Source organism: Zootoca vivipara, chromosome 3 (genome assembly GCF_965207765.1).
Source record: "Zootoca vivipara chromosome 3, rZooViv2.hap1.1, whole genome shotgun sequence".
NCBI lineage: Eukaryota > Metazoa > Chordata > Lepidosauria > Squamata > Lacertidae > Zootoca > Zootoca vivipara.
In genome coordinates, this window is record NC_142586.1 from 89,420,235 (window position 1) to 89,435,401 (window position 15,167).

Below are 15,167 nucleotides of genomic sequence, written 5' to 3' on the forward strand. Positions count from 1 at the left end.
ACTCATTTGGGCATACTTCTGAATAGACATGCATAGGACTGTGCTGTTAGTCGATCTCCTCTTCATTGAATTCATGGGAAAAGAGAGGCTTCCACCACCAGGTTATTTACTACAGTCTCTCCTTCCTTTCAGGGCAGGCAGCAGCACCCTGTTGAGATTTTTAGCTTGGCATACTGGCCACAGCAACAGTGCAAGGCAGAAGACTGAAGAAATTGCCCCCTTTCCCCCCTGACCCACCTTAATTGTGTATTTTTTAATGTAAGGGTGCACATCTTGGGTAACAAATTAGATTATATTTTATGCCAAAGAATTGTAGTTCAAAAAACTGAAGTACAAATTGAAAATCTATTCCATACAGAGCACCCTTAAGCATATTAGAAGTAAGTTCCACTGAGTTCAGTGGGGTTTACTCCCTAGGAAAGTGTTAGGGATTACAACTTTAAAGACAATAGCATGAAGTCTACACTCTTGGAGACACACATAAAAAAAAGTGTGCATAGAGGCTTTATCGATTAAGCAGTCTACAAATTTTGTTAAATAAATAAAATATATACAATGGTACCTCTAGTTACGAACTTAATTTGTTCCGGAGATCCGTTCTTAACCTAAAACTGTTCTTAACTAGAGGCGTGCTTTCGCTAATGGGGCCTCTTGCTGCTGCTGTACCGCTGGCACACGATTTCCGTTCTCATCCTGGGGCAAAGTTCTCAACTCGAGGCAACTCTTCCAGGTTAGTGGAGTTTGTAACTTGAAGCGTTTGTAACCTGAGACATTTGTAACTCAAGGTACCACTGTATAAGAAATGTGTGTGTGTGTGGATACACAGCAGAAACATACAGCCCACATTGGCCAACCTAATTACGATATCTCAGATGAAATTAGAAATCTTGTATACAAAAATTAATAATAATCACCATTTATTACTATGCTCTACAACATCTATTCAATATGCTTTGGGGGGGGGGTATGTGAATAGTCCCATTAACTTTAGGTTCTGTTGCACCATACAACTAAGACCACATGACAAGACTGCAGACTAAAGTAATGCGGTACTTTTGCAGTCTGTATTGCAGAACATTCTGCCACACCATTCCTTCGTGTGTTATTAGTATTTTTCCTCCAGTAGAGGAAATATTATACTATATAAGATGCTTGACATAATTGTGTCATCATAAAAAACGGACTAGTACTATTGACTGCAGCATGTCTGGATTGGTTCAGCAGTGCTTGGACATGCTACTACAAACCACTGGAGGATCAACCACAAGAAAAGCCTTTAAGTGAGGATGGCTGTGTGCCTAATTTGAACGCGTTTCTGCCAGTGTGTTCTAATTGACAAGATGCATCTTTTCTTCCTCAGGCATGTGAATTGCAAAGAGCAATTTAGCCAGGTATTTCCCAGCTTGTGTCCAGCAACTGATTATACTCTGGGAGCAGAGAATCACACATCAAAACTTCACAGCAATCTTCTTGGTCAGTTTCTGTAGGCAGCCACCTTGCTTTACAAGCCCCTCTGTGAAAAAAGGGGTAAGTAACAAATCTTCCTCCTTTTGGGAGTTACAGTCTGATGATAAAGTAATATGACAGAATCTTTTGCTCCCGTCACATGCAGCTGAAGCCATATTCAATAGTCGTATCTGTTTTGTTCATGCTGGGGAATTGGAAATCCCAAAGGATGCAAAACACAGAATGGTAAGCAGGAGAAGCAGTTTGTTCAGCCATCTATTACTTTCAAGTTTTTCAACTTCTAGTGATTTCCCCCCTTTTTACATCCAGTATGGTGGTTGGTTCAAAGCTTCCATTTCTTTGTGGTGCTTCTTATAGCAAGTGTGACTGTAGACCAGCTTGTCTTTAATCTCTACCCTTTGTGGTTTCCAGTCTTTAACGGGTTCTTTGAATTAGGAAGTCACTAGAGAGTAGATCATGCTGTATATAAAGAGAAAAGGTGCAGTATGAAAAGATCCCTTTGAATATTGCAGCACCTCGTTTAGCTTCCTAACCCTTTCCCCTTATGATGACTCTGAAGTCCCATTTCTTTCCTTGCTCTGTATGTGAAACCTGCTCCTTTTTGGCAACTCCATATTATATCCAAATTATGATGGATTTACAAGGAGAATGGGAAAACATGCAGGATATATTTTATTTTTACTGTTTCCCCAGTCATTTCCAAGACATGCCTGAAATTCTGCTTTGTCTGATACTAAGAAGAAACCTTTTGCAGTAGTGTGTTTGATCTTTGAAATTTCTGCCAGCAATTCCCAGACGTACGGGCAGGATTTCTATTTAAATGTTGCTGCTTTCCCCCTCCCCCGCCCTTTCCCTTGCAATGCAAGAAAAATGAAGATTAATGAGAGGGGTTTTTTTCTCCTTTGGAAAAGAGCCATAAATAATGAAATTCTGGCCATTGCTAAACAGTGGAGTCCTTTTAAATACACACAAGCTCACACCTAATTAAAAACTATTGCTTTGTATAACACTTCTAAAGGATATGCTCTGGCGACAGCCAAATTAGACATGAGCAGACCTCTGTGTGCAGTTTTATGTTTTTATACTTTATAAAACCCTATTTTATATTAAAACTGTTCTTCTATGGAGCTCAGGACAACATGCATGGTGTTCTGAGCTGGCGTCCCGACTGAGCACACCCAGACCCAAATTGCTTCACAAGATTGCTAAATCACGTACCTTCAGACATGTCCAAAGAGGAACCTTTCAGTAGGAGATGGGTCTGGTCTTAGCAGCAAAAGGGACACCAGCCTGGTTAAGGTGGAAAATAACTTATTGTGTGGCAGGGGAGGGAAGGAACCTGTGCTCTGCAACCATTCACTCCTTCTGCTGTTTAAAAAAAACTGATTGTGCTCTCTATTCTCTACATGTTTGGAGCAGATACATGTTTAGAACACGTGGATCTGTTGCTATCCCCTCTGGTTCAGCCTCTCCGACAGGTAACTTGGTTCTTCTCTCAACCTATTCGCAATCCGGGCAGTGTTCTGTCATTCCACTTCCTCTTCCTTGAATTCAGTCCTCCTTGCATTGCCAAACACCCTCCTAAGTCCCCATTTCAGAACAGTCAGCAGTTTAACTTTATTCACTGTACTCCTTCCAAATTGACTTTGCTTATAAACAGTCTGCGGAGGTTAATGGGCAGATTATATAATCTATAAAAGGTATTGTTGCCAGAAAAAGTGTTTTGCTGCTTTTATACATGGTAGCTTTCTTCAGGTAATGAAGCATGAGCACACATCCTGATGTATTAACAGCTCACAAAATAAGTGTGTTAGGACTTGTGGCACACAACTAAGGTAGGGCTGTGGCAGTGCAATGGAATAAGGGGCAAAAGCAGCTTCTTAGGCTGTGTACACGTTACCATCTTAAACCGTAACTAGGTTATTCTTTTTCTCAATTTGGATCAGAGCTAGCTGGGTGAGGGAAAATGCATCAAAATGCAGTATTTCATAAGAAGCAAGCAGGGCAGATACAGGATAGATATAGATTGTGGCTAAGGTCATGTGTACAACATTTCCCTAACCAGTGGTGGATGCAGATTAAATGGGAGTGTGTATGCAGCCTCAGAAACACTGCTCTACCTCCTTTATGGCAGTGGTCCTCAACCTTGGGCCTCCAGATGTTTTTGGCCTACAACTCCCATGATCCCTAGCTAGCAGGACCAGTGGTCAGGGATTATGGGAATTGCAGTCTCAAAATATCTGGAGGCCCAAGGTTGAGGACCACTGCTTTATGGCACTTCAAAGCTTAATTGGCTAGACCCTAAAAGTGCCCAAGAAAATGAACTAATACCTTCATTGATAATTGGCTAGGAAGTTGTACATTTGGGCAAATCAAGGTCACTGCTGCCTCAGAGAAGGAGTTTTGATGCAACACATGTTCTAATGGTCTTTCATTAGCTCTTATGTCTGTGGCTGGGGGGGGGAGGGGAATCTCTCATTCTGAAGCACACCATCAGTTTCCACATGGAAACCCCTCGCTTATAAACACACCTTCCATTATTGCTAGCTTCCTTCCATTATGGTCACTTGGGTGTGCCCAGTCGTTTTACAGTACTCTGTGTGTGTCACTCTGCGATGACTCAAAACCAGGAGCATGTTAAAATGTATAGACTGCTACAGGAAATAGTTACTCATTTATTGTTGCGCTACACATTCATAGAGTATCAGAGGTTCACACAAAGAATCTGAAAGTCTCATCAAACAGTATTGCCCTGCCTGTTCTTTGTTAAGTGTTGTTCTTAGCTGCAATAACTATAGATGTTCCCCACTCTCTGTCCACCCACAATCGCTCTACCCTATAAAGCACCTGTGGGGAAATCAGTGGCCTTCCAGATCCACCCTCTAAGACAGGGATGTGGGCCTCCAGGATGGACAATGAGAGCTGTACTCAAACAACATCTGGAGCACCGAGATTTGCCCACCTTTCCTCAGTCTAAGGTCTTTACCAGTCTCCTTGAGGGAAGTGAGACCAAGCTTACCAGTAAAGATAGTAGAAGAATGAGAGGAGATAGAAAGCTAGTTTACACCAGGCTTCTCTTTGGCAGTAGATCAAGGTATCTGCATTCATTACTGCAGGAGGGTCATATGCTAGCTCCGTACTGTCTGCTGGACAGTGAAAATACCTGGAAAAGGAAAGGAAACACCTGGTGAAGGAAAAGCCTATACACAAGCCATTTGTCACGAGAAGCTAGGGCCTGTGGGATATTTAAAAGGCAGTCAAGCCAACAATTCATGTTTTGCTAGATAGGCACATGATAGGAGCTGAAGCTGACAGAGTTTTCCTGTAAGTTTGCTAGAAAGGACTCTGTGAGAGACAACTCCCTGTGCACTGACAGGTATCCTGCCTGCCAGGCCACGCTCTCTTCCTCTTCCTTTTCCCGCTCTGCCAACAATGTAGAACATCTGCTAAGTCTGTGCTCCAAGCTCAGGCTCCATTTTAAGCTAGACTTAAGTATGTCTTTGTAATTGAACTATCATTTTAAGCCTGCCTGAACAAAGCTGCTCCAAGTGGGCAAATTTTTGGTACTCCAAGTGGGCAAATTTTTACCTTTTACAAGACTGTGTGATTATTGTTCTAAAGGAGAGAAAAGGGGGAAATATCAGGAGAATCCAGTCTGCCTTCAAAGCCTCCTGGATTACTTAAACCAAAAGGCTACGTAAAACTAGCCTATCTAAGCTTCTCTGGAAGTGACAGTTGCAGCAGGGGAAACAATGAACTTCCAAGCAGAAATATGACTTACCTCCAGAAGTGATAGAAAAGCAGAGGAATATTCAAGCCAAGGGTCAGCCATTCTTGAGCACACAGAAACATTATACAGAAAAGGCTATGGATCGAATATTCTGGCAATACTAGCTGGGAACAGGAAAAAGAAAACAGAAAGGATTGTACAGTTGTTGGATATAATAACTCTAAGTTGTGGTTGTTGTTGTGGTTGTTGTTTAAACCACCTTGCCAGAAAATGAGCCACACCTACAAATCTCACACTCTGCTACACCATCTGCCAAGGCCTATTTGGGTGATGAAAGGCAATGATTATTGGGATCCTGAGCAAGAGAATTCCTGGAACCAGCCTACACCTTCCTCTACTTATACTAAGAAGTTATTTAGCCATTTGAAAAGTACCTGGGGGGGGGGGAATCCAAGATTATCTGCTATGTGTGGGAAACTGACAAGTTTCATTGTTGAAGTATTACTATGTACCGTATACCTGTGCTGGTGCAACTATTCGGGCCCTTTCAAAGAAGCAGAGTAGGGGAAATGCTGAAGAAAAGGTCAATGACTTTATCAGTTTCCACCGGATACTAGGGACCAGGCATTGGTGAAACCTTATATTGCTACTGTAAGGGTGACTCCCATCATCCTGACGTCCACCTCGCCAAGCACAGGGAGCAGCAGTGGCTCTGAAGCAGCCAGAGGGGGAGGAAGAGACTCAGAGGGGGAGAGACTCAGTCGTGGGTCAGCTCAGACCACTCCCTAGAGCTCAGGCCTGACAGGGCCTGATGCCTTACCCAGTTATGTCAAGATAGATTTCCATACATTGCAGAGCACACAGCATTAGTTTATGTCTGAGACACAAGCACTTAGCATGAGGGAACCTGGGCTGCTGGCCATCCATTAATGTTTGGATAAACAATGTATGACCTGACTTAGCCTCACATGGAAGTGTTGTGTGTAGCAAATCCTACAGTCTGTCACAAGTGGCCTTCCAGTAGTATATTCTACACATCAGACAAATGGAGAGGCCATAAAGAACATTTTTTAAAGCTAATCTTCAGACTCCTCTTTCTCTCAGAGACCTCTGAAGCCTGCCTCTAAGAGCTAATTTAAACATTATACAGGCAAAAACCAATTGACAGGTGTCCGGTTGATGCACAGTCGCACAAGGTGCCAAACCTAGAAGTGACCTGAAAAGGTCAGACCAAAAAAAAGCCAGACAAAAACAAACCTATATACAGTGAAAACCCCATTTATGCCAGTTCAATATGTGCACGACTGCACACATGGGCATAAACATGGGCATCACACCTGGAAGTGATCTGAAAACGTCACAAAATCATCACAAAAATGGGTGGGCTGCAGAGAGGGCAGAACTGGATGTTTTCAGACTTTTAAAATTGTGTTTCAAATATAAACACTTTCACTTGAACATGCAGTGCCTTGCAATGCAACCCCAACACAATTAGGGGGTTGCCTTTATCACAAATAAAACTGAGCAGTGTACAAAATGATACAATTTTATGTAATCTAGCTAGAAAGTCTTTAAAACGGCCTCTAATGGAATAACTTTTCAAATTCTCTTTTCTTCCCCAAAGGGTCATCTTTTACTCTTATCAGCATACCAGCCCACAGCAGTGGTTTAAAGGGGCAGGGATCTAACATCCCACAATGTCAAATACTTTCTCAAAATGACTGTTTTTATTATCTTGTATAGTGTTCTTTGATACTGTGATTTTATTTCCATCCTGCCATTTTCTGAGGGGTTGGGAATGGGTAATAGAATGTTAAATACAACTGTTTTAAGGGGCAGAGTGGGGGAGTCCATCTGTTGAAATCTATTGCAATCACTGCTAAAACCTTTAAATATTGGGTTACTTCATTTGATAGATGGCCACCATTAAAACGCTTTTTATCTGTGACCACAATTAATCTTTCTTGCTGAGAAGGTTGCAACTATGCAATAAAGGAAAAGGAAAGTTCAGTGGTGATAAGTTATTACCAGTGGCTGGACCCTGTACTGTGAAACTGTGCCATGATTTATCATCTGTGAACGATATAACATACTGAAGATACTCTCAACAAAAAGAAAATAGACACAAGGCAAGATGTGATCATTATGGTGGCAGACCCAGCAGTGTTAATAGTACCTACAAACCAAGTTCTTTCAAAGAAAATTTATACAAAACAAAGCCTAGGGCTGTGTCCATACACCTCCACATTTCTTATCCATGCTTGTGGGTAATGTTAGTGGGATATTTTCACACTAGATGTTGTTGTTCCCTCCCCTCAATTAGTAAAGGACCCCTGAATGGTTAAGTTCAGTCAAAGGCAACTATGGGGTTGTGGCTCTCATCTCACTTTCAGGCCGAGGGAGCTGTTGTTTGTCCACAGACAGCTTTCCGGGTCATGTGGCCAGCATGACTAAACCACTTCTGGCACAACGGAACACCGTGACAGAAACCAGTGATTGTCAATGGCTTAATGGAGGGACTTTGAGGGCCACATTCAGCCCCCAGGGCCAGTGTCCCCCACCTGTCTTAGTCTATCACTTGCTCTATTACACCACACTGCTCACTCCCTGTTGGAAAAGGTGCAGAGAAGCACCAAGTCTTCTCCAAGGTGATGCTTGTTGTTTCAAAAGGGATATACTCAAGGCAAGGGAAAACCGTGACAGAAACCAGAGTGCACGGAAATGCTGTTTACCTTGTCACCACAGCAGTAGCTATTTATCTACTTGCACTGGCATGCTTTCAAACTGCTATGTTGGCGGGAGCTGGGACAGAGCAATGGGAGCTCACCCCATTGTGGGGATTCGATCCGCTGACCTTCTGATCGGCAAGCCCAAGAGGCTCAGTGGTTTAGACCACAGCGCCACCCGCAGCCCTTCTCTTAATTAGTACCTCTCCACTCACCATAAATTCCAAAAACCTGAGGTCTGTTGTGAGCATACACACAGGTATTTGTTCAGCTGTGTGCATAGCTTTTTTTCCCCCTATAAAATAATTTTTAGAATGTAAGTTTTCTGATAAACCAGATCTACACGAAAGAGCAGGATTTATTTATTTATTTATTTAAAAAAATCTGTGTGTGTCACTCCAAGCCAGAAAATCTGAGGTATGGTGTGGGCATTCAAAGAAGTACGGGTTTGTGTTAGGGTGCGCAACAACATTCCTACCTGAGCTGGCAGAGGCAGTCTCAAATTTGGTCTTGGAGAAGCCACACACAGTGGTGTTAGATGACTTAGTATCTACACTGAACCACTTTATCTGGTCCAGTTCAGGATTATACACGCAGTACCTCAGGGTCCAACACATGTGGCACATCATAGCCATGATCTGGTGTTTGCCACTGAGCAAATCACAACTTTTTGCAGAACTGTGAAGAACTGAGTTTAGGATTGGTTCCCAAGTGAGCTCTGAACAATTAACCCAGGCATAGGCAAACTCGGCCCTCCAGATGTTTTGGGGCTACAACTCCCACCATCCCTAGCTAACAGGACCAGTGGTCAGGGATGGTGGGAGTTGTAGTCCCAAAACATCTGGAGGGCCGAGTTTGCCTATGCCTGGGTCAGACAGTAGTGGAGCACAAGTGGCACATATCTGGTACTGAGTATGACTGAGCCCAGGTAAGAACACACAATCATACCTAACATATAGCAGTAATGGTGGCAAATAAATCCAGCTTCTTCACCATTACCATCATGAGATCCCAAGAGAGTGAAACCCAGCTTTCCCAATAAGGCTCAGAACTGCTTCTTGAACGAATCTTGAAGAAGGCATGTGAATGCCATATTAAGAGTCAGCAGAAAATGAGTAAGAACCTCCCTCAGACCATCTATGGACCATCAATTTCCTCAGCTATTTTTTTAGTTGGCATTTCAACTCTTTCTACTCACATATGGTAACACTGCAGGAGGACAAGCCAATTAGTGAACAACATTTTAAGTCTTCATCATCTCTTTCTGGAAAGTGAAAATGTCTACAAAATATCCCTGTGGAAATCTGTGATCTGCTGTGATTTGTTCTACATTGCTTACTAAAACAGATAATGTGAAATTTTATTCCCCAGCCCATGAAAAATCCTTACAGGACAGGAAGGAACCATGATTTTCAGAGCAAGGAAATAATTGAATTTCACTTTGGGTTTCCTCTTAGAGCTGAAGGACTGTTAGCTGGGGCTCATTGAGAAATATCAGCTGCTAAAGGAACACCTCTGTGAGGATAACAGCCAATTACCCTATTTAACAGCTATTAAGTGGTGCTAATTGCAAGCTATAGACCACAAGCAGGATAGGTTTAGAGCAAGCAAGGGGAAGCAAAAGAAACCGGATGATACAAGCAAGTAGCAGCACTTTAAAAATGTGTGCACTGAACTGGAATAAGCACCCAGCTGGGATGCACATGGTGGCAGCTCCCTTTTTATGCTGTAGACCTTAAAATGCTTGGGAACATTGCATGTGCACCGTTAAAACAAACCTACAACCACCACAGCAAATAGAGACTAAAAAACAAATGTGGTCCATCTTCACCTATACTAATGTTAATAGATGGGATATCCATCAAAGAAAAGAGGGACCTTTCCCCATATATGGTGGGCATGCTTAAAAGAAAACATGGCTTTCACAGACAATTCTTGGCAGCAGTTTCAAGATAACAGATCCAAGTTCCACTAGACCCTTTTTCATAATGGATTATTCCAGTTAAATACCGGTACTCTATGTGTGGTACCAAAATGTATTAACTACCTACTGAATAGGGGATTATTTGCTGGAAACATATTGCACAAGTACTCAATCATCAGCACTGATTTGTTTTTCAGATAGAATTTAAGGCACAGAACCTGATTTTTATCCATGAAGTTTATTAACTGCTGGATAGTTAAGAAAGGCTTCCCACCAATGTCCCTAAGTAACCTTTAAAATCAATGAAGTGCACTTATTTAAAATTGCACCCAGGCATTGCATTCAACTAGTACTGCATTGGTATTGGGGGGGGGGGGTAACTTGGTGTCTGCCACACAGATTTTTTTTTTTAGAGATTTGCCAAAGCCAAACCTAAGCATTTTTAGAAGCGGTGTAATTTTTTTGTGTGAGAGGTGCTTTTTGGGAGCCTGAGCTGAATGGGAATTGGGATATTTTTCATTCGTTTGGTTTATATATTTTATATAGGTTTTCAAACCACTGCTATCCCTGCCACATACCTTTGGGGTGGTCTTGGCTACATGCATAAAGAAATGCTACTGCTTTGATGGATCACAGCCACACAGAAGAACTTCAATATTACAGCACATCGTACAGCTATATTTCAGTTAAGTAAGGCCCACTAAACTCAATGGGATTTACTTCTGAACAGACAAGCAAATATATCTATAGCTCGATAGCTCTAGCTACAGCTCTAGCTCTAGTAATGGCTGGTGTAGTAGGGTAGAGCAACAGAGCTGCCCTCCTGACACCCGCATTACTATAGCTTACCTGGATGGGGCAGGGCAGGTTGGTAGTAAGGTTGCGACTGTGAGGATGCATTGGAAGAAATGCACATGGCTCTGACCTGGCCGCTACCCTGCACCACCAAGGTAAGTGGCAACAATGAGCGTGTTGAGGGAGTGCATCCTCAGCTCCACCCCACTCCACCCGCCCTTCCCTTTCTGCCCAAATACATACCCCTCTGAATTCTCCTGGTTAACTCTCATACTTTTCTCTCCCTCCGCTCCACTTCATTGCCTTCTCTATTTGCATGAACACATATCAGCAATCTTATGTTACCCTTTCTTTCCATACAGATTATTTTGCACTGCAGTCTTATTTCTCATTCCCTCTTCTCTTTCAGTAGCACTGACCTATCATATCAGCACCATCTCTACTGCTATTCCAATTTGTCTGTTTATTTACCAGACAGATCTCCCTGTACCCCCATCTTTCAGATACCTTCCTTTACTTTATATTCCTCCATACCAGGCACCCCCAAACTCAGCCCTACATCTGTTTTGGGACTACAACTCCCATTATCCCTAGCTAACAGGACCAGTGGTCAGGGATGGTGAGAATTATAGTCCCAAAACAGATGGAGGGCCATGTTTGGGGATGCCTGCTCCATACCAAAGTCTTTCTGCACTCATATTCTCCATTTCTACCCCCACATACACACTTCACAGCTGTTCTCTGTCCTTCACAGATATCTCAGCACTTCCATCTCTGCTACTCCCATTCTCTCTATGGTGCTCCTACTTACTGGACCACCTCAAGATATAGTCTTAAAATATGGAGATATTAAGTGTCCAGAACAGACAAAAAGGATGGATTTTCAGTTCCACATCTGAAATCCATTTCATCTGAGTAGTCACATTATAATTCCTTGCAAGGCAGTAAAATAGTTACCACTAAGCTTAGCTTTAATTAATGCCTATTTCCCTGCTGAAAGTGATCTGTTTGAGACCCATTGCTTTGATGTCATGCTAAGAACTAAAGCTTGCAGATTGTGACATCTTTGCATGAACTTCGGACCAAGCCAGGTTCCCAAGGACACACAACTGCCAAGTGAGTGCTATAAAACTAGATAATAGTGATGATGTTTGCACAAAACTTCCCTGAAATATGTCTTTAATTTTTTTTAAATGAGCCACAAGCTAGGTTAACTTTTCTAATGCATGTAATTTACAAGTAATTACTTTATTTATCTCTTTAGTTGTACAGAGAATCAGTCAAATTATTTGAAAAGAAACAATTCCCATCATTATTGCATTTTCTCTCCACAACAGCATAGGGTGTAATTACATTTTTGCCAGTAAAGAACAGTCACAAATTAGCACTTTGCAGGAAATTGCTATCACCTTTTCGCTATCTCATCAGAAAGTACCATAGGCTCTCAACAACCTCTAACCAACTTGTTGGAAATTATTATACAGAATATTATTTTGCCATTTCTAACTGAGACAGGGCAACTCTCCTTACCAAATTCAAGGAATGTTTGAGGGCCTCCTTCTCTTCTAGGTAACCTTTTAATGGCCACATTGCAATGGTGGGTGGGGCCAGAGGCAAAAGTCTTTAGAGCAGAGGTTTTCAACCTTTTGAGTCCACAGCTCCCATGACCAACTACATTCTTTCTGCAGCACTACTGTGGGGCTCAGAAGCACAGTTATATCACCCCTTGCCTGCAGAGCCGACAGCCCTTCACCGCTTTTCATACACCCTCCCTTGTGGAGTGTTCCGTCGGCATCCTCTCCTCTCCCCTCTCCTTGGGAGTCCTCTGGGCAGCCACTGCTGCTCCCCCTGATCTCTGAGATGCCCACCCCACCCCAAAGAGAGGTGCCTCCTCAAACTGCCCCACAGGGGCCTGGGAAGCACCCCCCTGGCCAGCTCCAGAGGCACCATTTGCCTGGGGAACCTGTAGCCAGAGCTGCTGCAACAAACAGCCATGTAAGCCTTTGGGATGCAGATATGTGAGAGGGCATCCAAGCAGGGAGGGAAGGAAAGGAAAAGGGAGAGTCCAGTGTTGCTCACAGCACCCCTGGCCATCATTCAAGGCACCCCAGGGTGCCACGGCACACTGGTTAAAAACCACTGGTTTAGAGCAATGCATGTAATTGTTAGCTATGTACAGTAGACTAGTTTCTACACACACTCAAACATTCCTCTCTTTCCTCCATCTAGGCAAGCAGGAGGCATACATTAGAGATCAAAAACACATTCCAGCCAGGCAAAAATACTCAAGGAGGGTGTGAAACAGGACCGGTATGGGGTGTAGCTTTGGGTGATTGTCAATGGCTTAATGGAGGGACTTTAAGTGCCACATTCAGCCCCCAGGGCAAGTGTTCCCCACTTGCCTTAGTCTATCACTTGCTCTATTACACCACACTGCCCACTCCCTGTTGGAAAAGGTGCAGAGAAGCACCAAGTTTTCTCCAAGATGATGATGTTGTTGCTGCACAAGAGATATACTCAAGGCAAAAGGATCCTTGATTCATACATTGTGAAGTAGTCGCACCTTGGTTCTCAAACAGAATCTCTTCCAAAAGTCCGTTCGACTTCCCCAAAACGTTCAAAAACCAAGGCGTGGCTTCCGATCATAGCTGCCAAGTTCTCCCTTCTTTTAAGGGAAATTCCCTTATGCTGAATAGGCTTCCTCGCGAGAAAAGGGGAAACTTGGCAGCTATGCTTCCGATTGGCTGCAGGAGCTTCCTGCACTCAATCAGAAGCCATGTTGGACATTCGACTTCCAAAAAACGTTCGCAAACCAGAACACTCACTTCGGGGTTTGCAGTGTTTGGGAGCAAAAACGTTTGAGTCACAAGGTGTTCGAGAACCAAGGTACAGCTGTAAACGTTTTTTTGCTGGCAATGAGATTAATTTTTGGACGTGGGAAAGGAACCTGGTTGCAACCATGGAAGAAGCTTCTGTAAGCTGATTTCTCCAAAGCCTTTCAAAAGCACTTTATTTCCCTCCACCTCTCTGTCTGCCACCATTATTATTCCTATACCACCTTTCAAGGCCTGGAAGAAGAGGAATGTTTTTGCCTGGCACCTAAAGATATGTAACGAAGGTGCCAGGTGAGTCGATCTGGCGAGAGCATTCCACAAACAGGGAGCCATTGCAGAAAAGGTTGTCTCCCTCTGGGCCTCATCCATATCATAGGGGCAGGAAGAGAGAGAATACCTCTTTTCAGTGACTCTGCAATCTTGCAACAGCTCTGCAGTTTACATAAACAGCAAATTGCTCCATTTCTCTTCTGACAAGTGAGGGACACTTTACAGAAATAGTCCAAAAATAAATCATTCATGAAAGAATAAAGGGGAAAGGATTTCCATGAACTAGCTAGAAGTTTTGTACTTGGTGTATTTTTAGCCCAATTGAAATTTTGTTTTTGGTGATAAACATGTTAGGAACAGAAACAATGCCTTAATAGAACTTGTCTTCAGGACTTGAGTTCAGAGTTCACCCAGAATCACAGGCAATCTGGAAGTGTCTCAAGGGGCATCTAGTCCAACTTTCTCAATAAGCAACAAGACTTCATTCTGTCTTCTTGGTAAAAACTCAAGCTCATCTCTTTCTGACTAAGGCTGCACATCTATGCACACTAACTTGAGAGTCAGTCCCAATGAAATCATTGGGGCTTACTTTTGAGTAGGCTTGTATACGGTTGTAATGCAACAGAGGTTGCTATAATTGTTCCCGTTTATTGGATTACATTTTTGCTTACAGCCAGGACAGTACATGTTCTAGGCAAGTACAGTAAAGAGCAAAACTCACACAACTTAGTTTTCAGGGAATCTCTGTTTTCATTTTAAGAGAAGTAGGTTGCTAGCCCTCATGGCCCTCAAAATGAGCTTGAAAGCAATTTTTAATTGATTTACAGAGCAACTGTATGCATGTCTACTCAAAAGTAACTTCAATTGAGTCCAATAGGGCTTACTCCCTGGTAAGTTGGTACAGGCAGTATCCTTAGATGTTTCTAGTTGATAAAAGAGCACCCCCATATGGGACACAGGTACTCAAGCATTCTTTATCTATGTGCTATATTACCATGAAAATATCAGATGTCCTCTTCTCATCTGAGTCTGAATGTCTTATTGATATGTCTGGTGTGAGGGCCATTAGCACAGGATAGGTCTGCCAACAAGAATGAAAGCTTCATATTCAGAGGCAATTTGCTTCTTATTACTTTATTTCTTTGTGTTATTACATTGTGATATGCTATTATGTTGTGAACCACCCTGAGATCTGCGGCTATAGAAAAGTATACAAATAATAATTTCAAAGTTTAAGACCACCATAAATTGAACACCATTCACACACTCTTTAAATGTGTAACCAAAAAAAAAAAACCAACTGAAGGGAAACTAAGCAGAAATATTCTGGTTGGTTCTTTTGCTTATAGCTGAACTGTTGTGTTTTTCCCAGAGCAGTTTTTTTAAAGAAAAGCACACCTTTCCAGCAATTAAAAAAAAAA

The 15,167-nt window shown here is 42.6% G+C and overlaps 1 protein-coding gene across 2 annotated transcripts in view; it reads right to left on the reverse strand.

Moving 5' to 3' along the window:
* Window positions 1-275: 275 nt before the first annotated feature.
* The window catches only part of CNIH3 (cornichon family AMPA receptor auxiliary protein 3), a 63,288-nt gene continuing 48,396 nt past the window's right edge, over window positions 276-15,167 (reverse strand). Inside the window, exons 4-7 of one of the 2 annotated variants that reach the window (XM_088666648.1) lie at window positions 5,249-5,361; window positions 4,487-4,630; window positions 2,686-2,757; window positions 276-1,926 (exon numbers count right to left, since the gene is read on the reverse strand). In XM_088666648.1, coding sequence (XP_088522774.1) covers window positions 2,688-2,757; window positions 4,487-4,630; window positions 5,249-5,361 — 327 coding nt within the window. In that variant the 3' untranslated portion in view covers window positions 276-1,926; window positions 2,686-2,687. The remainder of the gene's footprint in view (window positions 1,927-2,685; window positions 2,758-4,486; window positions 4,631-5,248; window positions 5,362-15,167) is intronic. The other variant, XM_035110676.3, reaches the window with a different exon arrangement.